Consider the following 26848-nt stretch of genomic DNA (forward strand, 5'->3'; position numbering starts at 1 on the left):
GGGCGGGGCCTGGCACTGGGCCGGGGCTTTCCATCAGTGGTACAGACAGGCCAAAGGCTCCGGAAATGGCCTGGGGCAGAGAGGACTGGACGCTGGGCGAGGCAGCCTCAGGAGACACATCCCCGCTTCTGTCATTCCCCAGGCTGAGAACTGATCGTTTTCCCTCCTTAATTTCCTCGTCTGCCCTGTGATTGTATCAGTCTAAACACACACAGTGAGAAGCCAGACATCCCCTGAATTTAGGCTGGAACTGACTGGCTTGCCAAGGTCGGCTAACAAAAACACAGGGAAAGAGAAACATTTCTCATTCAAGGGTATATTTTTACCCTGTATGTTCACTCACACCCCCAACAAAGCAGCGAACCTGAGATCCCATTCTATACCCCACTCTGTCTTAAATCGGCTCACAGATCACGTGGGGTGACACAGAAGAGAAGTCAAGAGCCAGGATACCTGGACTGAAATCCTGGCCACTTCCCGCTGTGTGACCTCAGGCCAGAGATGTGAACCCTCCACGCCTCTGCTGACTGTACAACACTGGGGATGATGAGGGTACTCACCCTTATTGAACTGGGAAGATCAAAAGAGCTACACCAAACACAAAACACTCAGAATAGCGCCTGGCACGTGCTTAAACAGTTAATGGATGTTAGCTTAACATTTATGACAAGGATTCCGTTTCCAAGTTGCTAGTGGATGGGTTAGTTCAAACCTTGCCGGTGGCCTGAGGCTTGGGGCCAGTCCTCTATTAGAAAGCTCTGCAGCCAACGTACATGCTTAAAGGCAGCGTGCATGCGGTTTGGCCGTCTTGTGCTGTTCCTTCTTTGGAGAGTTGAAGTCATGAAGGCGTAGACCACAGCTTACCCCTTGATCGGAGATCCCCCCTCTCTCTACAACTGCTTTTCATGGCAGTGCTCCCACACCAACTGCTTAGAGCTGTCTCTTTGATGGGAATCCCATGGCCCTGGAGCACAGAAGGAAATGCTTGGAGGCCTGGGCCATAGCGTATGGGCTAAGAACTACCAGGGCTGCAGGCCTGGACCTGATGGATGGACAGGCTTGGGAAGAGAAATGACAGTCACCAGATGAGCACGTCCCCACTTGTGAAGCATGCTCCCTGAAGACTCTTCAGCTAACAGTAATGAAAACACCAGCCATCAGTCACCGAGGGCTCACCCTGCAGCAGGCCCTATGCAGAGCGCTCCCCACCTACCCTACCAGGAAGAGCCTTTTCTTTTCCCTATTTCACACAGATCAAGAAATCAAGGCTTAGAAAGGTTGGGTGCCTTGCCCATGTCCACATAGTTGAAGACTGGGACACAGGCATCCAGACACCAAAGGCCACGCTCATCCCCTCTTGACTGTCAGGTCCGTTGTGGGCTCCCTGGAGGGCCGTTAGTGGCTGATTAACTCCTGTGTTCTGTGAAACGGGTTAAGACCACAAACTCTTCCAGTAGGTAGCAGATTAGCTTTTGGAACATTGGTGGTCTCTGTCCTGGAGACCTTGACATCAACCCAGCAGCAATAACCAGGGCACCAGAAGGGGCCAGATGCTTTTGTGCAGCTGCACGCTGGAGAGGAGAGAGTATACTCTCTGGGGGGCTTGGGGTTGAGAGCCAGCTTTGTCATTTAATAGCACGTGATGCTGGACAAGTCACTTACCCACTCGGACCCTGAGTTTCATCATGTGTGAAATGATGATCCTCAGGGAGACGGGTTACCAGGATGAGGGGTAATGAGCAAGCACCACCTGACACACAGTAGGCGCTCCCTCTCTGGGAGCCCTTGTTTTTTACTTTTAGGTATGTATTTATATAAATGGGGATATTAAGACACAGATTTTTTTTTTTTTAAAGGAGCACGGCCTGGGAAAAACACAAGGTGATCTTCAAAGCATCTTTATGCAAACGAGAGAAAAGGAAGTCACGCTGCCTGGGGTGGCTGAGCAAGACTGTTTTCACCAGGCACCTGCTGTGTTTCTTCGGCTGCTGCCAAGCCATGAATGAACACAAAAGACAGGAAAGGGGAGCTACAGTATTCCCCTCCTTTGTCTGTGGGCCCAGAAAGGGGGAACTGGGTGCTAGCAGATGTGAACCGATAGAGAGAGGGGGGGGGGGGAGGGGGAGGGGAGAGAGGGAGAGGGAGGGAGAGGGAGAGAGAGGGAGAGAGAGGGAGAGAGAGGGAGAGAGAGAGAAATCTCGGCAGCTGTTTGGGAGAATAGAATTAGCCCCACGGAGAAAGTCACATTTTAGATAGGAAGTTAGTGACTGTTCTACGTGTAAGAAAACATTCCCTGAAGTAGGGCTGCAGTGGGGGAGGTGGATGCTTCTGTGAACACAGCAACTCCCTCTCTGGGCGGAAAGGCAAGGAGTGTTCGCAGCTCCTAAGACTGGGAAGAGCACCCGACCCGACCCTCGTCAGCCCCAGAGCACACCGGCCACTTGGGAAGGAGGGGCAGAGGGGCCTGCCGGGAGGCGTGGGGAGAGCAGGGTTTTATACCACCAGGAAGGTCACAGTGGACGATTCTGGGAGGTACTGATTTTCTTTTCTCCATTTCAAGTATCCAGAGGATGGTGACAGGGGGAGAAACACCATGCCGAGAAGAAACCACTCAGCTTGGGGGCTTGCTGCCCTCAGGACTAGGTTGGCTTCTGCCCAAGTTCGGTGGTTCTCGAGAAGATAACGAATGCTTGACCCCTGCCTGACAAATGTCTTTTCTGAAGCATTTCTTTCCTCTACCCATGTCTTCAACGATTAGTATTTTTAGGGGCATTCCGGCCAGTTATATGGTGAATGTCTCCCTCCACTTGCCTGGCAACTGTCACTGTTCAGCATAGTATCCTCACATGTCTGATGCTGATGGGAGTTCTCCACGTAGGCTGGCCAGGCACGCATGGTAGACGTTATCACTGTCTGCAAATGGGGCTCCTCCTCTGGGAACTCCTTACTGTGGACTTAGGTGTGGCCATGCACCACAGTTTTGCCAATGAAATGTGAGAGGGGGAATATGTGTCACTTCTGTGCCGAGGTAAATGTGAACTGGGGCACGCGTCATGCCATGCTCTTTTTTTTCCTGCCTGATCATGGAGTATGTGGAATTCTCCCTAAGGTGACACCTGAGAAGCTACAAAGAACAAAGTGTCCCTGCTGACCTGCATCGGGTGTGTAACACAAGCAAGAAATAAACCATTAGTCTTCCAAGTCACTGACATTTCAGGGGTGTTTGTTACTGCAGTATAACTCAGCCTACCCTGACTTGTACAAAAAGCTTCAGGGATAAAAATTCATATCCTTTAAGAAAAGTGGTCCCGGGGAAGGCTGAGAATAGTAAAGGTGTTATTTGAGATCCAGGGTGGGGCAAGGCATGAAAATCTCTCTACTTTTTTTCTCTCTGGTTCTAGTTAGTGTCTTGGTCTTAAAAGATGACTGCAGTTTCAGCCTTTTGGCGAAGGCTGCTGTCAGTAAGATGCCCACAACTCAACTGAAGAGCACCAATCTGTCTCATTTACTTAGAAAGCATCAAATTGCCGATGAAACTAGAACCAGGGACAGAGAAAGACGTTGAAAAGAATGGGGTGGAGGGCTGTGGAAACAGCTGAGCAGAGGCATGATGTGCTCAGGGGACTCTGAGTGGCCTGGCTAAGCTCCCTCCAGCCACTTGTCCATTCCACCCCTTGGTCATTCCAGGCTGGGAAGGGAGCAGAGTGGGGCAGGGAGAGCTGTACCCTGGGCCACCAGGAGGCTGGCACAGGGTGGGCCTGCCTTTGCATAGGTGTCCGTAGGCTTGGGAGGAATTCTGTTGTACAAAATTCACTGTCCCGACTCTTCCACTCGGGATGTTGGAACCTGACATCTGGAGTGCTCTGTGGTTTTGCTGGGCAAGTTGAGCAAGCTTTTTGGCAGCTGTTTGTTTCCTCTGTTGAAGGTCACATAAACATACAGGCTTCACTGAGATCCCCCTCATTTCTAAGGGCCTACCATTGTTGGTTCAAACGAACAAACAAAAATCCCTGGCAATGGGGTTAAACCCACTGAAAACAAACCAACCCACCCGCCCATGGGGATGCCCAAGACAGTGAGAAGGACACATCTAAGCAAACTGGGAATGTTTACTTCCTAGTCCTGGGCTGGACCGGTGGGTAAGTGATACTGTGGTCTCTGAGCCGTTTTCTTGTTTTTTTTTTTCCCTCATTCCATTTACCTATTTGTCTAACCTATTTTGTAAAACTTCTGCTATGGGACTCAGGAATTCCAAGAGGATCATTAAGTACCAGACCGAATTAGAAACTGGAGACCAGGAGGGGCCAGGAGCGGAGGGCAGTGTGGAACGTTCAGAATCCCAGCCGACGGGCTAATTTGTCCAACATGAAGGAATCTGGTGGCGGCAGCCAGCTCTGGAGTGGCCGAGCCAGAGGCCCTCCGCTTGCTGACCTTCTCTGTGACGCAGACAGATGGACGAGCACTGTGCAGCTGTAGCAGGGCCGGCCGGCGCACCTCAGGACGGGTCTGCATGCCCGTGCCAGGCCAGTCAGGTCATCTCAGGGAGGCCTCTGTCCATGGAAGGGGGAGGCCTTCTGGCTAGCCTCCAGAGCGGTTTCAGGGAGGCAGGCTGCCCAGTTTGGGGTAAGACGGGCCTGGGGTTTGACTCTTAGTAGCTGAGGAAGTGAGTGAGCCTCCCCACCCCTCATTGCACCTAATTTTATGGAGCGCTTACTCCACGCCAGGCTCTGTGCTGAGCGCCCTGCAGGATTAACTCACGTCATCCACGCACAGACCCAAGAGGAGAGATCGTGAGTTAATGACCCAGGATCACACAGCTCGTAAGAGGCGTAGTTGGGATCCAAGTGGAGGTCTGGTTCCAACGTTCGAACTCAGAACCCACGATCACTGAGGGAGAACACGTACCTTGCCCCTTAATGGTGGTAATAGTAGGACCCACCCTCCAATGGGAATGTTCTGAGGTCCCAATGGGGCAATTTATGGGCAGCTTTAAAAAGCAGTCAATTCACGGCTACCACTGTCATCACTCTGCTAAAACCCACACCGTGAAGGTTGATCAGTCCAATGCGGAGGGCCTGCTGTCAAAACCTTCTTCCTACATCCTGTTCTTGACTGGTCTCTGTTTCACAAAGATTCTAAAATGGAAATTCAGCCGGTACTGTCATCCCTTCCCCGGGCTGTGGGAGGAGGCATCTCTCCTCCTTAAGAAGAGGGACAGAAGGAGGGACACAGGGATCAGCACAGATGAAAGGCAGAAGCAGCGGAGTCCCAGTGTCCAAGCTCAGGCAGCAGAGAGCCCTCCCCGGGAGCCGCCCACGGGGTCTTCTCTGCCCCACTGCTGGTCCATTCTGGTCCACCACCGCCCCTGCACCCCCAGCTGCACCTGCACACAGGAGGGAGGGAAGGGGGCAGGGCACGGCCACTGAAGGAATGACACAGCAATTGAGGACAGGACAAACTGGCTAGAGCCAAGATGGCGGAAGGTCTGACTTCCAGTAGACCCTGAGCCTCACGGCACACTACAGGCGTCGTGACAGTTCCGAGGCTGACTATAAAAGGTCACAAAGTGGGCCAGGGCCCAATTCCTGGGAACCCCTGTCCCTTCCCCAAAGTAGTTGGAATAACCCTCCCACTCGTTAGCATATGAAGTTACCCAGCCATAAAAACCAACAACCCCACCCCTCGTGGTCACTCTCTCTCTTGACTTTGGAGACAGCCTGCACTGTCTCTGGAGTGTGTATCTGCTTTTACTTTAAACTAAACACCTGCTCACCTCTCAGCCTCTCTCCTCATCTCCTTTAGAAATGGCCCACATTCTGCCTAAGGAGTATGTATCTCTCTAAATAAACTTGTTTTCACTTCACTGTGCCTCACTCTTGAATTTTTTCATGTACAAGGCAAGAACCTACTCTCTGGCAACCCCGGGGCTCTCTCTTTCAAGCCTGCTTCCCCAGCTGTGGCCAGGCTGCGTGGTGGAAGGCACCCTCTGTCCCCCATCTGCCCCATCATCGGGGTCTTGCAAAGGCCTGCCTCGCCCACCTCGCACAGCTCCCAGGGTGCTGCTTCTCCCAGTCTCCCGCCCAGCTCTCAGCTGTGATTTCAGAAACATAAGGCTGTGTGTGGCCCCTGTATGTTCATGCTTACAGGTACGCTCCCATAGGCTGGACAGCCCTAAAACGGGGCTCCGGCTTAGTGGGTGAGGAAAAGATGGGGGAGGTCACCCCCAAAGAACTGAGAACCTGCCCCTCGAAATACAGCCCAAATCCAGAGACAGAATGACAAGTTTCAGTCACAAGATCAGAAAACATAAAACCTGCTGGAGACTGGAATCCTGTGACTGGCTCCCAAAGAGAACAGAATAGAATCTATCATGTTCTTCTGCCCTCTGCTGGCAAAGAGCGACACCAGCTCTCCCGGGGCCTTCAGAAAGGATGCCAATGAAGAGGGAGACTCACAAGGCATCCTTTGTTCCTTAGAGACTCATCCGATTGCAAGTCCACCATTAGCTCATTAGAGGGGCAGGCTGCCAGCGGCAGGGTGCCCAGCGGAATGGGAACACGCCCATCTGTCTTGCTTAGGGGAGGCTTCAACCTGCCGGTGAGCCTGGAACCACGGGTGACTCCCCCTCACACCGGGTCCTCACACCGGAGCAAGGGAACAGCGTGCTGAGCGAGGGAACTGGCTAAGCCCCCGCCAGCCACCTGTCTACCTCTTGGTCATTCCGGACAATGAGAAAAGATGCTACTTTATTACTAGGAATCCTGGTGAGGGGGATCTGGAAGTGGAAACATCCACACACACGCGCGGGAGACCTGGGTGTTACAGAGGTAGACCCCATGGACTGGATACATCCCTCTCCCGCTCTAAGTCTCAGTTTCCTCCTCTGCAAAACACAAGAGTTGGAAGAGAATGACGTCTGAGGCTCTTTTCGGCTCAGGGATCCTGCAATTCCACCAGCCTTGATCCAAGGGGACCCTGCTGATACGCTGAGGCTGGGATATGCTGCCTGACCACCTGCCTTCTGCTCCCAGGCAGCCTTCCCTGCTGCCCTGGGAGTGTGCCCCCTTCGCTGTCCCTGTCTTGTGCTGCCTTGGGTGCAGCAGTGGAAGCTGGCTTCTTGTTCGTAGAAACAAGATGACAGCTGATGTCCACCATGCGGCGTTCCTCTGACGGGGCCACCCCTCATCCTGCTTGCTAAGAATGGGGTTCGAAGGGCCAACCAATGACTACAGAACAGCAGCATTCAATCACCTCCTGAGCAGACCTGGCACTTTAAGAGAATAAGTAAATAAGGCTGCATTTGGTTATGGGTTTTTTTTCTCTCCCATTCCGAAATTTGTAACACCATTAGCCACAAGTAAATATATCAGTAGGATTAATGGAGCGAATCACAAAGTGACTCGATTGGATTTAAAACCACATTGTTTCTTTGGGGTGAATAAGTAAATATACCACTGTCGAGAGATGATGAATTGAGAACCTGGGGACCGAGAGTCCTTACTGATCCCGAAAACAGATCGGGATGAGGAGGAACAGCTGGGATACCTTCCCGCACTGCATTCAGAGAGAAGGGAAATGCGGCTTCTCCAGCTGCTGACCTGCACAGGAATATGGTGTCCTCTGTCAGGCCTGCCGTTGAGTTGTGACCACATACGGCGGGCAGTGCCTAAGAATGGCCTCCAATGATCCCCACCGTGGAATTCACACAGAAACAAGTGGCTTGCTTCTAACACACAGAACGCAGCAGAAGCAACGAGCTATCGCTTCTGAGACTAGGTTATAAAAAGACCATGGCTTTGTCTCAGGTGCTCTCAGCCTTTCTGGGGTTGCTCGCTCCAGGGAGGCCATGCCAAGGTTAGCCTGTAGCCAGCCTGAGAGTTACTCTTCCAAGGCCTGCCCACAGCCATGGAGTAAACTTGGAAGTGTTTGCCCCTCCATTTGACCTTCCGATGATCTGAGACCAGCTCAACACCTTGACTGCAGCCTCGTGAGAGACCCTGAGCCAGAACCACCCGGCTAAGCTGCTCCAGATTGCTACAGACCTACAGAAATAAACTGTGGGATAATAATGTTTTAAGTCATTGTGTTTGGGGTAATCTGTCACACAGTAGAAGACCAATACACCGGGCAACTTGCTGGGGCCATGGACATGTGAGCAGAAATAATGCGACCCCTTGTGTACACCTGCACTTCCAGAACACATGCTCCAACCTTTACTTTAGGAAGGAGGGTCCCCGTACGGGTTAATGAACCGAGGTGCAATGAGTACGTGTATGTGCCAGGCATTTCCACATCTGTCCTCTCATTCATCCTCCGACAGCCCTGCAAGGTGGATATAAGTTTTGGAATCCTTAGTTTATAGAGGAAGAAAATCCAGACTTGAGGAGTAAAATCAACCGCAGGGTGTTACTCAGCCTCTAGGTGGACACGAGCAGAGCACACGCCCGAGTGCAGGCCCTCTGCGCTGACACGCATGCTTGTGCCACCAGCCACGGAGGGGGATGCGCTCAGGCTGGGTTTAGTAGGAAGGTTTAAGAGCCCAGAAGCTGAGGCTCCTTTATGATGGAAGAAAGGTTGGTGGATGGCGGTTAGAAACTGAGATACATTCCTTACTTGTGTCAATGAAGACGGCATCCACGTAGATTTTGGTACAGAAAGAGCCCAGGATAAATCCGCAGGCTGGTCCAAACACCAGCATAGTGAACAGGATTCCTGAAAGCAGATGAAACAAAGATTAGATTAAAAGGAGAAGCCCTTCAAGGAGCAAAAGAGTCAAAGCTCAAGGAAGCTATTTTACATTGATCAGATGAGAGGTCCGATCACACAGATGACATCAGAGCAATCAGTCTAGAAATCCTAGAGGGGGAGGCTAGCGCTTCTAATTTGGGGGGAATCACTGAAGCAGTATTGTGCAGGAATCCTATAGTTTCTGATTGGCTGCTTTGAAATATTTGTGGGCCCCAAGTGTGCTTACTTTTAGAAGACTCCACCCCACATCACATCAAACCTATTAAAACACATCCGTGTCTACTGTGAAATAGTTCATAAACACTTTCGAAAGGATCTTCATAATTTTGTTTTCACATTTATTGGGCCTCGTGTAATTCATTTAATTTGCGGTTGGCTAAGATTTCTCAGCACCCGTTGTGCAAACGCAGGAATTCTTGTGAAGTGAGAAAAGTTGAAGCCACAAATTATCCTCAAATGTAATGAAATGTTTACGGGCATTAAATTTAGCAAACAACAAAGCTGACATAATGGTATGCTTTGAGAACACTTCATTAGCCATCTTTAAAACTTCAGTTTTGCAGTCCCCTGCCCCCAGTATTCTGGAATTGCTGCCCAGTGTCGTAACAGCTGTTTAGGATTCAAGCTCTTCCATAGAACTTGAGAAGATGGTAGGAGGCACATGTTTAAGGATGTTAATACCTGGAATCATGCACAAACCTTTTGGAGCATTCTGGGAAAAGCACTGAGCCCACACTCCCTTGTGGCACAAACGGAAGGGCCTCCCTCAACTCAGCTGCCCACAGAAGCCCAGCCAGCCAGCCAGCCAGCAGCCGGGAGGGGCAGAGGCCACTGCAGAGAAGCCACGTGCCAAGGTGACCGCTCCATCCAGCCCAGAGCACCTCCCACTCCAGTTCCCCTAGGATGGCGCATGGGTTTCCAAAATGCTCGATTGTGGCTTTCCATTTTAACAGAATTCTCCCCCAAAGAAACCTGGTAGGACCTCATTCCAAAAACCAAAGAGAGCTGCAGGAAGCGTCTTTTTGTGTGAAGGGCATTTCCCTCCCCCAACTCCAGTGAAATCTCTGGGGGCATCTTCTAAGCAGCTCCTCCTTAGAGAGATGCCAAGTAAAATTCTAGCAGCGATGGGTTCGCGAATGTTTTCCAAGGGTCGATCTGGTTGTGGGAGTGCAGGAGGGGGCCTTCATGCATCCTTTCCCACTGCAGAGCTATCTCAGGATAAAACTCCAACACCAAGCAGCACCAGAGAGCACAGCCCTGGGTCTTCAGGGGATGCTGCTCCCCTGAGAGAATCGGGCGCAGACCAAGATCTCACAGGAGGTATTTCTGAATTTGCTTCCTTACTCTCTTTTTGAGTCATCCTACCAGGCTGCGATTTTGTCCTTGTTTAGGAAAATCACCTCAAATGTTCCACCTGAACAGACGAGAAACAGACGGTCCGCACTAAAACCCTGAATCCCTGCGTGGAACGGCGAGTGCCTTCAGGGCCGGGAAAGAGGGAGGTTCTTCAGCGGCCCAGTGCTGCCCCCTGCTGTCCGCCAAGTTTGTGTACACAGGAGGGGAGGAGGCGAGCCCAAGGCACGGAGATCAGAGACACGTTAGGGGTCCCTCGTGTCCTACTGTCCAGAGCCCAGCATTTCACAGGCACGATCTCCTGGAATCCTTTCAAGGTCCCCGACCGGGACGTCTACTGAGCCCATTTCACAGCAGAAGGCACAGAACCTCAGAAAGGTTTGGCGACTCCCTCTCAACCCGAAGAACCAGAGCAGTGGCATCACAGGAAAGACTTGACTGGTGGCTGCTGGCTTTGACAGTGGAGGACGGGGCCTTGAGCCCAACAGTGAGGGCAGGAAAATGCATTCTCCCCGCCAGAAGGAAGGCAGCCCCACCGACACCTTGATGTTAGCTCAGGGAGACCCCTTACGGACTCTGACCTCCACAAGGTAAGATGAACAATTTGTATTGTCTTAAGCCACTAACTCTGTGGTAACGTATGACAGCAGTGATAGGAAACTAATACAACAGCAAGCAAACTGGAAGACAATCTCAGATTTTACACCTGCAAATATTCACATGAATCTCTGAGGTGAGGATGCTGCAGGAAGCTGCTTATTAACTCTTAAACCACAGAACGTGTTTAGTGGGTCATTTTTCAGACCTGTCATTGACTGGGGCTTGGTCCCAGAGACACTGGAGAGACTCGAAGCCCCATAAGGCAGAGATGATACCTTCTTTCAGTTTCTAGCTTGGCCCAGTGTGACAGTCCGCTCACCATCTGTTGAAAGGATGTGTGAAGAAGACCGATGGTTACAGCAGTGACACAAATGGGGAGGCGGGCAACTCTCCTGCCCATGTTCAGCCAGCGATGAGGGGGAAGAGCCGGGACTCAGCCCCTACCTGCTTTTTCCCGGGATGGAGTTCTTCTGCATGTGTCTCCCCCAGCACTGGGGACATGCCTCCTTCTAGATGCAATGTGCCAAGGGGACCAACATAATTACAGAGAGGGGTCGGGCCGGAAGCACAGAGCCAGAAGAACTTGGAAAATCCAAGGAGACATCTTTGTATTTGGAATGTCCTGGCCCCAGAAGAATTAATCAACTTTATTACTACTCCTGATACATGATAATTAATAAAAATACTAGAGAACATATTTTTTGTGTGTTTGTAGAATGTGACACACTGATTCTCAATTGTTCATGGAAATGCTGGGGGCCAAGACTGGCCCGGGTACCTCTGAAGAAGAAAAATTGTCAGGACTTGCCCTATTGGCGATCAGGACTTTTTTTTAAAGCTGTAATGATGAAGACAGTGTGTTTTTGGCACAAGAAACAACAAATACACAAGTGAAGCAGAAGAGAAAGCCCAGACATGGATCCATACGTGCGTGGACACCTGACTTATGACACAGTGTGCATACGAAGCAGAGGGGCAAAGGATGATCTTTTCTGTAAGTGGTGCTGGGACGACTTAAAATTATAGGCGGAAAAAGTCAGCTGCATAACACATGGGAAAATCAATTCCTGGCGGATTGGAGACCAGTGTGAAAAGCAAAACAATAAAGCTTCTGGAAGATAACAGACACACGTATTGTCACGATCTTGGCGGGAGGGAGCGATTTCTTGAGCCAAGTGAAGAAAACACTAACCATGAAAAGAAAACCTTGACCAAAGTGGTCTACGCTAAAATTAAGAAAGCCATTCATCAAAAGAGCCCATTGAGAAAGCGGCAATGTGGGAAAATATACGTGTAACATACATCCTTAAAAACACACAGACGAGAATCAGAGGGCTCCTATCCAGACTACATAAAAACTACTATAAATCGGTGAGAAAAAGACAAACCAGTTGAAAAATGGGCAGCAAGCAGATGTAAGGGCGCAGCGTGACGCTGGGACAAGGGAAGCACTTCATACGTGCTGGCTTCTGCTGATGCTCTGTGGCGTGGCTGGGTGCTGGAAGAGCCTGGGGAGGGGAAATACGCTGTGGTGCCCAGTTTTCCTCCTCTCAGGAGCCCTGAGTCTTCTGCAGCCAGACCCACACAGAGGCTGGCTCCTCCCTGCTCCCCGATAAACAAGCAGGAGGAGACCCCGTCACAGCGCTGGCTACAGTAGCACACGCAGTGTTGTGTGCAGGAGAAAACGCCGGCATTTCTCTCCGAGTTTTCATTCTTCTCTTTGCTAGAGTGTGACCTGGGGCCTGGCTTCTGTGCCAACAGTCCACCAGGGCCGGGACAGAGGGGCGAAGGTTGTCCCCAAGGAGCTGGGGACACACATACAGCATCTGTATATGGATGAAAGCAAATCCAAAAAGGCCACCCAGAAACCCAGGGGCCTTGCCCACTGCCTCTACTCACTCCAGAATCAGACAAAGCCATCAGTATCTCTGAGGTCAGTGCGTGGAAAAGGACAGGGATGACACCTGTCCAGAGGGTGGGTCAGGACGCTACAGGAAGGGCAGCACCCGGCTCCGCTGCTCTCTGTGTGCCTGCAAACATGACACCAAGGCTCCCTGTGCCTCAGTTCCCACGTCTGTAAAATGGGCTGACGACAACCCCTACCTTCTCAGGGGACTTTGAGGACCAGATGCTTGAGTGCCCGAAAAAGATTTTAGGTAAGTTCCTGGAACACAAGATGTTCTCAGAAACATTAGCTGTTACTTTATTCTTCTCTTCGGTACTCCTCGTAGCAGGGTTTTCTTTTCTGCTTGACAAGTTTTACTTTTTTGATCACTTAGGTAAGAGATGCTTATTTTAAAGAATGTGGACCATAGTGAATCAGATAAAGAAATACCCTCATTCTCCCATGTTTCCTTTGGGCATTAGGGTATTTCTTCCTATGTGGTTTTGCACTGGTGGGACCAGATAGGTTCATTTAAAAACAAAACCTCCTTTCCTCATCTTAAAAGAAATACATGCTCACTGAAGAATGATCTGAGAATAAAGCCAGGACGGAGAGGCTCCACACCACAGGAGCCAAGGCCACAGACCTGGAGCTGACCAGTGTTTGCACTCGCTAGCTGTGTGACCTCAGGAAAGTTATTTACCCTCTCTGGGCCTCTGTGCTCTCACATGAGAGTGGGGATGATAATCGGATCTACCTCCCAAGGCTGTTTCAAGGTGGAAGTGATTAGCGCGTATCAAAGGCTCTCCACAGTGCCTGCCGTATAGTGAATATTTAATACAGTTTAGCTACTATTACTACAAGGAAGGTGGCACAAAGCACTATCTCTAACTACCCAGACAGAAACGTTCAGAATCATTTAGATTTTCCCTTCCTGTCTGTCCTTATCTGTTAGGTTAACTTTTTAAAGTTATTTAAAAAAACATACCCAATACAGCCTGGAAACAAATAACATTTTCTAAAGAATGTATTTTTAAAAATAGAATTCTCTACTGCAGTGGAATTTAAGGTGCTGATAAAAGGGAATTTCAGGGGCTAGGCATGTCTCAGCTGCCCTCAGGGCAGTGGTGAAGAAGATGCTAGTACACTTGGGAATCACAGGGCCTGGCACCCAAGGCCCAGCTCTGAATCCCTTCCTGGCCATGGGGAGGGCAGACATCCTAGGACACCGGGATCTCATGTGACAGCCCTGACTTCTGAGCAGTGATGGAGACAGCCCTGAGCGGGCAGAGGAAGGGTGGCTGAGGGTTCTGTGCTTGACAAGATGGAAGACCACTTCTGGGGGAGTCTGTGGTTTCCTCTGGAGGGATCCTGAGATCTGCGTGACACAACTTCGAGAAAAGGCAACAACATTCTCACCAGTGGTATCTCACTGGTCTGTACATGGGGGTGAGTGTTTTGGCCTCTTCTCAAAGGAAAGTAATTGAATTAGTCCTTTGTTTTTGTCTGACTTTAAAGGGAATGCATTCAGGTATTGCATTATTAGTGGGCATAAAATAGATAAGCAGTAAGGATTTCCTGTGTAGCAGAGGGATTATGCCCAATATCTTGTAATAACCTGTAATAGAATATAATCTGGAAAAAACCCACAAATCACTATGCTGTACACCTGAAACTAACACAATATTGTAAATCAATTATACGTCAATTTAAAAACTAACGCCTTCAGAAAGGGGGACGACTTCCTCCCATCCTACAGAACTGAGACAAATGCTTTCAAGTATTTTTTCCCTTTTGAGATACTTGAGGGCAAACAAAAATCTCATGACCACTTGATAAGATACATGTTTTGAAACTCTTTTTGAAGATGAGAAAACAGAAGCTCAGAGAGGTTAGCCAGCTGCCCCAAGGCCACACAGCTGGTACATGGTAAAGGTGGATTTCAACTCAGGCTTCCAGGACCACCTAGGTTCTTAGAGAAAGAGCAGACATCATGGTACAGCGGTGAAGCCTTTGGAATCACACAGACCTAAGCTGAGATCCTGACTACACTTGTCAATTTCTGGATGACTCCTGTGCCAACGCTGAGTCTGGGAATAAAAATATCTACCTTACAGAATGGTGAGAATTAGAGGTAATGCACGCAATGCATCGGGGGTCTAGAATGTAGTCGATGCTTTCGAGAATTTTCTTTGTGTCTCAGGGATGAAGAGTCCAATTTGGGAGGCCTGCAGGGCTGATCTCCCCTAGGCATGCGTCTGCTTTTTCAGCTGGTCTCAGGAGTTTTGAGCCTGGATGGTCCCGTTACATGGGCAGAATGAGCTGCAGCTCTTCCCCACTAGAGGGCAGCACCGGCCCAGGAGAGCGTCCTGGCTTGTCAGCTTCCTCATCTTCCCCCTCTAACAGCCCACCAGACCCTCAGACAGAGCATCACTTTTCTCATCTCTCCCTTGCCTTCCTTGCCCTCAGTTTCTACAAATAAATTCTTCTGTCTCGAAATCTGCAGGTGAAAATGTCTTCCCTAAGAAGGAACATTCTGCATCATATGTGCATGAATAAAACATGATCCATCAACAGCAGGAAGCCTGCAAAACACACGATACCTATTTATCCAGTGCCCGGTGCCAGCTGCCAACAGCCTGACAGCCTTATGCAACTGCCCTTGCTTATCCACGAAGGGGAGGCGGGGTGGGGGGAGGGAGGATGAGGGAGGCGATCATTCGCTGAACAGAGGTTATGGGCCAGACACTGCACGCAATGTGTCATAGAATTATCTCCACTGCAAAGTGTATAAACAAAACACGAACGTTGCTACGGCTGCCGAAGCCAGAGCTTCATGCCCCTCCCCGAAGCACCATACCCTCTGACTCCAAGGTTGGCTGTACACTGGGTCTCAGAGTGGCTGCACACTGGAAACCACCCGGGAAACTTAACAAATTACTAACGCCTACGTCCTGCCCCCTGAGATCTGATGTCACTGGTCTGGGGTGCAGCCCAGGCACTGGGGTTTTTTTTCCCAAGCTCTCCAGATGAATCTATGTGCAGCCAAGTCGAGAACCTTTGGACTCTGCCCGTGATGACCTTACCCAAGGAACCAGCTGGGATCCAAAATGCATGTGGGAAAAGGGAAGGATGTGAGCACTATCTGATGTCAGCCCTGCAAGGTGGAGGGGCAGCCGGACTCTGAGTGTGGCCAGATGGAAGTCACTGAGCATGGTGACATCTTGGGCAGCCACTCAAAGCAGCCCTGCATACCACCACAACTGTGCACCCGACTACAGAACACAGCTTGGCACACTGGCCTGGCCCCCATGCTGTCTGGTTTCCAGGCCTTACTCATGCTGGTCCTCAATCCAGCTTCTCCCTCTCCTCCAGGCTACTGGCAGTGCATCAAAGCTCTACCCTCAGTTCAAAGCCAGTCTCAAATACCACCTCCTCCAAGGGGCCTTCCTAGATTTTCTCTCTTCTTTCCCCTTCCCTCTGCTGCCACAGCACCTAACCTGAGACTTTCTCTATAGTTCTGCTTACAGTCTTCCTGGATGCAAAAATAAAGTCCCATGTAGTAGGCATGCCTAGGAATTGCAGGCTCAGGGAAGGCAGAGACCTCATTAAAAAAAAAAAAAAAGCCATCTTCCACAGGTTAGGTGCGGGGGATGCAGCCCTTTGCCTGGATGGGGAACCCAATGTTTGCTGAACTGTGGACTGAGTACTACCCAGGCCTGGGAGAGGAGGAAGCCCGAGCGTTAGAGAGAATCGTGCATCTGATGAAGGCCATCCTACATCGGCCTACACATCCAAGGAGAGGCGTCTCTGAAACCCTGGGGAAGGCTCTGCAATTGGTCAAAGCAGTAGTTGTTGCTAATCCTGCTTCTCAACCCAGCTAACAGAAGCCTCTCTCCCCACCCTCCTGCCCATGTCCCTCTGGCTGGCCGTCTGGTGGGCATCTGGAAACGAGGCCTACAGGGAGGAATCCGCAATCAGCAGGGGCCAGTCCCCCCGCAGGACTGATGTGAGTGCCATGGCTGGGGCTACCGTCAAACTTTCTGGTTGCTTTCTTTGTACGCGGCAGGTACAAAGGAGCAGGGCTGGCGCTGGCTGACTCTCTTCAAAGCAAGTTGAGAGCACTGCCGCCCTCCCCTCCACCTCCATGAGAGCCCTTGGAAAAGCCTGGGCCCAAGAGTGCTGAGCCCAGGTTGGCTGATGAAGCGAGAAAACACTGCGGCCAGGGTGAGCGCTAGGAAGCCACGAGCCACACGAACAGGAAACCCACTCCGATAAACAACGGGCTGCACCTTCCTGAAGGGCCCACATCCTGTTTGCAAGATGAGTAGGGTCTTCCCAGAAGCTCTCTCTAGAGATTCTCTGAGATCACAGGGTGGTGAGAGCGGCAGTTTCCTATTGTCCCCACCCCCAGCCTCCAGCAGGGGGCAGTGGAGAGACAGAGGGGCCTGGAGTCCAGAGTCAGAATCTCAGCTTGGGTGCACGGCCCTGCTCAAGCCACTCAACCTCCCTCAGCCTTGGCAGCTCTGGCTGTAAAACGGGGCAGGCACAGTCCTGCTCACCTCCTCCTATGGGCTGAATTATGTCCCCCACTCCAGCCATTTGCTGATGCCCTAACCCCCAGGTATCTCAGAATGGGGCTGTTTAAGGAGGTGACTGAGTTAAGATGAGGCTGTTAGGATGCGCTCCAATCTACTGGGATGGCATCCTTATAAGAGGAAGAGACGTGGAGGTGGGGGCGCACATGTGCAGATAAAATGCACTCATACGGGGGAAGGCGGCCGTCTGCAAGCCAAGGAGAGAGGCCTCAGGAGAAACCAACCCTGATGACACCCTGATCTTGGGCTTCCAGCCTCCGGAGCATCGAGAAATAAACGCCTGTCATTTCAGCCACCCCGTCATGCTATTCTGCTCCTGCAGCTCTAGCCAACAGTACAGCTCCCAAGGTCGGTGTGAGGATCATAGGGGACGGCTCGTGAGAAGGTACCTGGGAACTCAGAGCGTCACCCAATCGGCACAGAACATCAGATGCACACGTTGAGCCCACAAATATGAACGAAGCTGTCCCGGGACGCCCGGACATCAGTGTGCGATCAACAAACTGCTCCCTGCCTGGGTGTGCCGCCCTGGCCAGGAGGGGCAGGAGTGACCACCAGCAGGGAGCTCCCTCTGCCTGTGGGGGACCCTTGTCTGATTTATTACCGCTGAGCCCCTCCCGGTGCTCAGTGAGCCTCTGCTGAACGTTGCACACAAGACCAATGGGTCTCACACAGGACATGAGGGTCAAGGCAGTAGAAGGATCGCAGAAAATCAGGCAAGGGAAAGAGCAGGTTCCCAGCTGAGGACAGAGTCAGGTTCTGAATGAGGGTGGTTACGCGTGACGATGATGGGGTGAGGGGGTGACAAGGGCACTGCCACCTGCCTGTTGAAGGCACCTTCCACACACCACCCTGTTTAATCCTCACCACAGCCTCTTCCTCAGATACATCCCCATTTTCCAGGTCGGGAAACAGAGGCACAGAGAGATAAAGTACCTGGCCAGTGATTCACGGACAGTAGGGGGAAGCAGGCACAAGAACAGGGAAAGAGGATTCAAGAAAAGCGAGGACGGAGGGGAAGGTGGGGGGTGGGCACAGGCAGAGGTGGGTGGGGCCAGGATGTGAGGCCAACGGTGGGAGGAGGCTCTCCGAGGTCAGGGTGGGGGAGCACCAGCAGCCCCTGGGCACAGGTGTGTCCTGCTAAAGCTTTGTGTCAGGAAGATAAACTGGGGGGATGGGGTGGGCAGGACACAGGGGCAAGGAAGAAAAAAGGAGCAGGGAGGCCAGTGGAGATCCAAAGAGGGATGAGGGCAGGGATGTGGATGGGGTCTCTGACTGACCGGGCATGCGAGATCCCCCAGGGGCGCTGCACCTGGGATCCCTGCATCAGAAGTGGGTCGCTACTCTGTGTACCCGCTGGACTTAGAAGACCCTGGAACAGCGTGCCCTGGCCTCCGCGAGCTGCTTCTCCAAGAGAAGGGACCTGGTGAAGACGTCTTGTCTGTCTGGTTATCTGACCAATGGACATGGCTTGTATCTTCACAGGACTTTGGAAGCTTAATGGGCTTTCTCAGTGGCCTGGGGAGGGGCTCCCTGCTGGTGGGGAACGCTGCTTGTGGAGGTCACCAAGGCTCGGAGCAGCAGTGTGGTGGGCCCAGGCCTCCGGGAGAGAGCGGGGCCCAGCGCGGGCGGTCAGGCCCAGCCCCCGTGGCGGGCCCCCACAGGTCAGCGCAGAGACCTTGGTAAGCACTCCCCATCCATCAAAGTACTCGGGTGTTCACGCCAGGAGAACTTGTTTTTTGCAATGGTCTGTAACCTATCTGAAGTTTTATTTTTTAATATATATATGTTATTGAAGTGTAGTTCATTTACAATGCTGTATTTTGTTTTCACTGTTCAGGAACCGAGAGCGCACGGCTACTTTGATCCAGCCGTACTGACGCCGTTGCTCATTTCAACACAAGAGAATTCTTCACTCAGCACCTCTCCTGTGCCCGGCGCTGTAGACCCGGCATGGAGTTTAACCCCTGTGATAACCCTGAGACCTGGGTCTTTCCACCTCCAGTTTACAAATAGAAACTGAGGCACAGAGACATTAGGTTACCAGCCTACAGCCACACAGCCAGGTAGGAGCCTAGGTTCTCTGGGCCCCCCTTTCCCACACTTCCTCCCGTGTGGCAGGGAAAAGGGCAGGAGAAGGGCCATGGAAATTGTCCCAGTAACTTGAAAGGAACTGGCGCCTACTGGGGAAGCAGAGCAGCCTCAGGGAGACAGAGCTGGACTACACACACACACACACACACACACACACACACACACACACACACACACACACACACACACACACACACACACACACACACACACACACACACACACACACACACACACACACACACACACACACACACACACACACACCCCTCTGGCTGAAACTGGGGCCCTTGGTTCACCTGTCCTCTGCTCAGCAAGCGTGCTTCCTACCCGCAGTGAAACGGCAGGTGAATGGCAGGCATTTGCTCGTCACCAGAGGGAGCCAGACACCCGCTCATGCCCCGGACGGATGGATGATTCAGGAGAGCAGGAGGCTTGCTGCACCAGCAGCACGGCCCCCCACCTGCTCCTCCGAGGGTGGCTTCCTCGCCCGCTGGAGGCCACGGGGTGGAGGCAATGCCTTGGCAGATCTGCAGTCATCAGTGAAGGTCCCGATGCTGCATCATCCAGAAAACGACTGTCCCCAAGACACCTGGGGAGGGGTGGAGCCCTCTGGGATCGTAACTTGCTACCCTCACTGAGGTGCCCTGAACTCCCCAACCTGCATAGTCTGCACTTAATTAGATTCAGCTTCCTAAAACTTTTTGAATCACAGTCCCCCCATTTTTGGAATTATAAGTAGGGGCTCCCTACTTTATAACATAAAATCCAAATTTGGGGCGGGTACTGTCTTGGGTAGGGGCAGGGCCGAGCTGCCAGCCTCCATAACCACACACGGTGCTGGGTGGACTGGCCTCTGGGAGCAGGCGGGGACCTGGTGAGTGTCCCACTGAGTGGACACTGGGGGTGGGCCAGCCCGCTCTGAGCTGACAGGAGAGGTACGCAGCAAGCCTGCTGTCCCCGAAGGCCTGTGTGAGCCGACCTAGTCAGCAAAGGTCAGGGCAGGCTGCTGGGACAGGGAGGGTGGGCTAGCAGAGGTCCCTGGGTGTCGCTCAGCAGGCTATCAAAGCAAATGAGCAGAAGCCCCAGCGGTATTCATGGGGCACAAGATGGGGCTGGGAGCCGGGATTCTGGGATAAAGAAGACATCCCACCATCAAAACTGCGTCCTGTGTCCAGGAGAAGTGACAGCACTGTAACCTTGAAACATGCCCCAGAACATGGGCTGCGGGTGCAGAAACCTCTCCTCCATCTAGAGGCAGGGCTGGGCATTCTGAGGTCCCAATCAGGGCAAGACAAGCAGACTGCTACGGGGACATGATGGCTGCATTCTCCCTTTTCCAGTCTCTAGTGGTGCCCCTGCACCAGAGGTCTTGTTTGAAGAACTGTAGAAAACAGTCGCGGTGTGAGTGAAATGCAAATCGCATCCTGATTCATCACTAAGAGGGCACGGCTGCTTGCTGAAATGACAGTCTGGTGATTCTGAAGCCTGAGAGAATCCGAGGATGGGTTATTCCACGCTGGGTATGTATGTCTGGCGAGAAGGGAGCTGTCGCTATCAGAAGTGGGCAGAGTGCCCCAGGAACAAGTTGTGCCCCAGTAACTTCACTTCCTCCGTGTTGTGCTTTTCTGATAGCGTCAGGAAGTTGATGAGATTGGTTGGGGGGGGTCATAAACACGTTTTATCATGAGTCCAGCACAAACTGGACAAAAGTGCTCGTTCACCATATGAGGTGGGGACACAGCACTGTGCTGGGACCCAGAACTGGCTGAACCTCTGCAGCCACCAGAGCAGGTGCGGGGGATCCTGTCGGGCAGGAGGGAGTCTCGCTTCTACCCCATTTGTACACATTCGATGGGGCATTGGCACATTATGCCCACTTGAAATACTCGAGGGAGACTGAAGACTCAAGAGGAAGGAAACAGGCTGAATCCATGGACCCAAACTCCCAGGATGAAACGAAGCCAGCTTCAAGCCAGAAACTTGAGGATGGGCTGGGGAGGGTGTGGTGGGCAAGCTGTTCAGGGCAGGAAGTCTCAGCTGGAGTTCTCACCAGTGAAGCACTTGTCCCAAATTCTAGGATTCCCTCAGTGGCATCAACAAGAGTCTGGGGTGCAAGGGGGTGGCCCCCCCAACCTTACACGGTCAGCCCCAGTGTGGCCAGTCCAGAATATGACATCCAGAAAGGGCCGTGTCATACTAGGTTATCTCCCGCAAGGGCATCTGAGGCAGGTAGGGAACTAGAAGTTATGCCATGAAATTACTCAAGGATGGAAAAAGAAGAATGAGCTCAAAAAGGAGCAGGCAGTATGACTGATGCACTGGCATGAGGAATCAGAGCTCCAGCACCGTGTGTCTCTCCAAGACCAGATCCAGGATGCTGCTGGAAGGAAGCAGATGACTGGGAACGTTGGACACAGGTGGGCTGGCTGTCTCAGGAGGTAGCAAGCTCCTCATCACTGGGTGGGTATTCAAACGGAGGCCAAGGGGTCGAGGTGGAAGGGAGGACTTTCCTGCTGGGTGGCAGCTAGGCAGACAAGATAGATTCTAAGATTCGGGGATCTTCATCTGGACCAGGAACTTCTTAAGCTTCTCCTCCATCCCAGGCACATGGAGGATTGGGGATCTTTCCCACCAACTGCTCCAGAAGCACAGGAGTGGAGTCTCATCCCAAAGGGGCAGGGGAGCAGGACGTGGCCGTGCCAACCAGAAAGCCATGCTCCCCAACCCCCGCCCCAACCCTCCCCCACCCGCTGCTTTGTTATTCTCTCTCTCAAGATTCCGAGGCTGAATCAACACCTGCTGTTTGATTTCCTGGCAGCTCAGTCCCAGAAAGAGGGTTTTCTAGAAAACTCATCTCTGCAGACACTGTTTCTCTAGGGAAATTTGACAGGCGGGCATTCAGTTCACAGACTGGAGGATGGGGGAGAGGATGTCCCTCATTGCTGAGGGAGGTCCACTTCCAGAAATGCCAAGGACAGAGGGACGGATGGAGAGGAGGTCTTAGGAAGCACCACGTCTACCGGGGCAGGTCACTGGGTGCGGTCCTCAAGGCCCTGCTGAGAGCAGAACTGGAGAAACCATCCAATAATTGGACCAAACACTGTGAACCTCCTTTTCCTGGAAAATCACTTCTGGTTCTGCTCGGAGGTGAGGGGGAGGGAGGAGGCAGTTAGGCAAAGCAAGAAAATCAAATCTGATTCTGGATGCACGACTCGGTTCCACCAGGAGCACTGGGCAGGCAGCAGCTTGCACGTTTTGTTTGTTTGTTTGTTGATTTCTAGAAGGAGAATGACTTTCTCAGTTCTGGCGCCTGGTAGGTTGGTTCAGAAGAAGGCAGTTTCTCTAAAGCAGTGGTTGTCAACCAGGAGCAATTCTGCCCCACCCGGGGAAGCCACGTCTGGAGACATCAGTGGTTGTCACAAGGGGACGGGGTGCTGCTGGCACCTAGTGGGTAGAGGCCAGGGATGCTGTTGAACTGCCTACGATGCACAGGGCAGCCCTCACGACACAGAATGATGCAGCCTAAAGTGTCGGCGGTGCCGGGGCTGAGAAGCCCTGCCCTGAAGCAGCCAGGCTGCAGTAGACCTCAGCCTGGCCCCCAGCCAACCTCTGGTGCAAGTGGGCAGGGCGGGGGCAGGGTGTGCGGAGGTCACTTCCACTCAACACTGGCTGTCATCTGGCCCTCAGAACTGAACAAGCTTGAGGCATGCCTTCCTTTCTGCCAGGGAAAAAGGACAAAACTCTGGTCCCTACAATTCGAGAAGCTCTTGATTGTCTCTGAAAGCCATTAACCACCTTGTCCCCCGGTCCCTGACACAGGTGGAGACACTGAGAGCCCAGCAGATGAAGTGGCGTGTCCCCAGGTGTCCCAACTAAAGAATTAGGACCAGAAGAGAAGTCACCGCCCGCCCAAGGCCCCGCACTTCCACCTCCACTAGCGAGTTAGCATCTTTCTTCAGGGAGAGCGCCCTGGGCCACCAATCATTTCCTAAGCCCTATGCCAGAGCAAAACAATTCCGAGACAGGTGACACTTAGCTGCAAATGACTCCGACTCGGACATGTATTTTTTAAAAGGCTGGAAAGGGAGTGATTACAGATCCAACTTCATCTGTTCCAGAGTCCAAATTACTCAGCCCGGTGCACAGAGGGCCCCACACTGTCCTCTTAATGCCTTCCATCTGCACCGCATCATGGCCAACAGGAGGATATGCCATTCTCGGAACTGCTTCCCCTGCAGGCTGTGGGCTCCACACCCCCTACAACATGCAGCCTCACCGTGGCCTTCCTCCTCACGCCCTCAGGGAAGCAGCACCAGGCTCCTCCATTCCTCTCTCGTCCACCCTATCGGTAAGCTTCCGCTCCTCAAGGTCCAGCTCGGTACAGCCGCCTCAGGACAGCGTTGCCAATGTCCCTGCCAGAGCTCATCTCCCACCCCCAGACCCCACCAGGCGCGAGGCCTTCCTTTCACCCGTGGTCCTCAGACTCCCAGAGCAGGGCTGTACCCTCGTCATCCTGGCCTGCTTTTCCCCTCTGGTCCCCATCACCTTTGTATGCACCCTCTGCCCTAAACATACTGATGTGAAAAACCAACTCTAAAAGACATCCATCTATATTTAAAATGGGGGTAAAATTCACATAACATAAAATTTACCATCTTACCCACTTTGACGTCTACAATTCAGAAGTGTCAAATAGATTTACACCATTATACAATAAACCTCCAAAATCATTTTCCAAATATTTTTAAAGAATGGAAAATTTCTCATATAAAAAAGTCCAGACTAGGAATGATGAAGGCCCAGATGACCCATCACTAGCCCCTGGCCCCAGCCGTCATCAGCTCACGGTCCCTGTACATTCCATGCACATCTTGAACCTCTGAGTTACTTTAAAGCAAACCCCAGCGCTCATTTTGCCCATAACTATTTCAGGACTTGTCTTTAAAAAATAAAGAGGGGAGGGTAGAGCTCAGTGGCAGAGTGTCTGCTTAGCATGCACAAGGTCCTGGGTTGAATCCTCAGTATCTCCGTTAAAATAAATAAATAAACCTAATTACCTACCCCCCCCATTTTTTTTAAATTTAAAAATATAAAATAAAATAAAGAACTCATATATATTAAAAAAAAGATAAAGACAAACAATGCTATTATCAGGCCCCCCCCCCCCAGCCCCAGCACTTAACAGTAACCACAGAAAGCAGTTTCAAAGCCCGTTCACATGCCTAAACTCCTTGACCCTCTGAACAAGGGACTGAGGTGTCGAGACGCACCGTGCGGACCAAGGAAGGGATACTCAGAGGCTAAGTGACTTCCTAAGAACACTGACTGACGGTAAGACTGAGACTTTCTGAATCAGAGGTTGCTGTTGTCTCTACTTCCCCTTTCATTCCCTTGGGAGGATAACTTGTTTGGAGAAGCCAGTTTGGAATGAGTCTGATGCCCATGCAATGGAACTAAACCTTCACTCTGCTCTGACCTCTCCAAATTCCCATTTTGGCCCCTGTAAACATTTCTGCCTTCTTGTCTTATCATAAAAGTATAAAAGCTATTGCAATAAGTCATAAAACTTAGCTATTTTATCTCTTATGTTTAATCTTTTTGGGGAGAGGCAAGAACGCAACCAGGCATATGGATTTATGTCACCTGGGTGGGTTCTCAGCCACCACCCTCGGGGAGGGCTTTCCCCAGTGAGTCACTCAGTGACTCATTTATTGTTCGGCTTGGAAGAGCTTGGTCAAGGGCTGGCAGCCTTTAGATGAGAAAGAAAGGTGAAAGCAAAGGAACACTCATTGCTGAAAGCCGCCTCCTGGCTCCGCTCTGGGTTTCCTCTGTCCCTGGGACCTTGGGGACCTGCTCATGGGGGTGGAATCTGACAGAGCTGGAACCACCGAGAGTCATGAGAGAACTGGGTCCCACGAGCCCGATTTACATCAACTGCAGGAATGCTTCCCTTGTGCAGTAAATGCAAATACTGCTTTTTTCCCCTGGATGTCTGCGGCCAACCCAAGTCCTTGCAGAGGTGTTGCACTGCATGACGGACAGCAGTAGACATCCTTCTACAGAGAACCACCAAACCCAGGCCCTGCTGTGCCGATTATCTGACTTCAGTCTCACAGCTCCCAGCACAGAGCACTGCCATGTTTTGCTTGTACATCTGGGTTGGTCTACTCAGACCAGACCTCAGTATGCAAACTCGGTGCTCCTGACGTGACAGGGTAATTCCTGGCTGTGGAGGGCTGTCCAGTGCATGGCAGAGGGTTTGGCATTCCCCCTGGTGTCTACTTCCTAGGTGCCCCCAGTCTTGAGCTATTGCCAAATGTCACTTGGGAGTAAGAAAGCCTCTGTTGAGAGGTACCAATTTAGGGCAGGGACTTACTGAGAGCCAAGACCTTCTGTCTTCTTCCTCTTTACCTTCCTATAGTCTAGCACAGTGCCTGGCATGGAGTAGGAATCCCCAAATACTGGTGGATCTCAGGAGCCAGCCTGTGAAACAGACGTGTGACCAAACAGATGGGGCAACTGAGGCTCTCGAATCTCCCGGGTCACGTGACCCACAAGTGACAGCTCATTGTTCACAAACCCTGCGCGAGGGGTGGGAACCAGGATGGAGCTCGAAAGAGGAGCTTCATTTGGGATCCTTCTACTTTCCGGTTCTGGCCGCCCAAGGAGCGAGGCTGTCCATGCCATTTGGACAGCACAGTACAAGTGCCTGCAGCTGCTAATTAACGAGGAGTGTGGTTCCATCCAGGCTTCCTTTGGCGTGAAGTCTCTGTGCCCACTGGGATCAAAGGGACCCAAGCCACGTGGCCCCACCAAGCATGAGAAGAGCAGTGTTATTTTTTTTTTTTAAATCTCTCTAGTAGCTTAAACTTGAATAAATGATACTGCTTTGAGCGGCCAGAGGGGGAGCTCGGCACCCCAGTGCAGTCAGGCTGTGAATGAATCTAGTTACAGACTCGAAGTGCTATCTTAATGAGGCTTGGAGTCTGCGTTCCTTTTTGAAGAGGAAAGCAGAACAGAGTAAGCCGTCTGATTCATATTTGAAAGTGGGAGCAAAGTGCGGGTTGGGGGTGGACTCACGTGGTTTGCAATCTTGTACGCGATTCGCGGAGCAGAAAACTCTAATTTCTAATTCCATCACTGTGACTGTGAAGTTTTCCTTCAGAAGCATATCAGTTATGAAGAACACAAGTAGCTTCCTGAGTCTCCAACCCAGAGCTCAGACATACCGCCACCGCCTGAGGTCCCTGGGCTGCGTGCCCTTAGGAGGTAACCAGGTGTCATTAGTTCTAAGTGGTCAAGTGGCTGCAAAAGAAATTAGTCTGCACTCATCTTGGTTCTAGAAAGCTGGTCCCCAAAGATGCACATGGTCTACTTGCAGGTAGGTGATACTTAATGAATCTTATTTAATGACTCAGTTGCTGACATGTGACACCAGGTTAATGCCTTAACCACACCAAGCTTGTAGGTTTCCCTACTGTCAATGGGGGAGAAGTCCATTGTATCTGTGTTAGGAGAGAAAAAAGGAGCCAAAGAGGAGTGGCTCCAGGGCAGTGACACAGAGACA

The 26848-nt window shown here is 51.6% G+C and overlaps 1 protein-coding gene across 2 annotated transcripts in view; it reads right to left on the bottom strand.

The window, feature by feature from the left end:
* The window catches only part of SLCO3A1 (solute carrier organic anion transporter family member 3A1), a 265593-nt gene that overhangs the window by 59318 nt on the left and 179427 nt on the right, over positions 1-26848 (bottom strand). For both annotated transcript variants that reach the window (XM_031440508.2, XM_031440507.2), the window contains exon 3: positions 8614-8712. In XM_031440508.2, coding sequence (XP_031296368.2) covers positions 8614-8712 — 99 coding nt within the window. The remainder of the gene's footprint in view (positions 1-8613; positions 8713-26848) is intronic.

Source organism: Camelus dromedarius, chromosome 29 (genome assembly GCF_036321535.1).
Source record: "Camelus dromedarius isolate mCamDro1 chromosome 29, mCamDro1.pat, whole genome shotgun sequence".
Lineage (NCBI taxonomy): Eukaryota > Metazoa > Chordata > Mammalia > Artiodactyla > Camelidae > Camelus > Camelus dromedarius.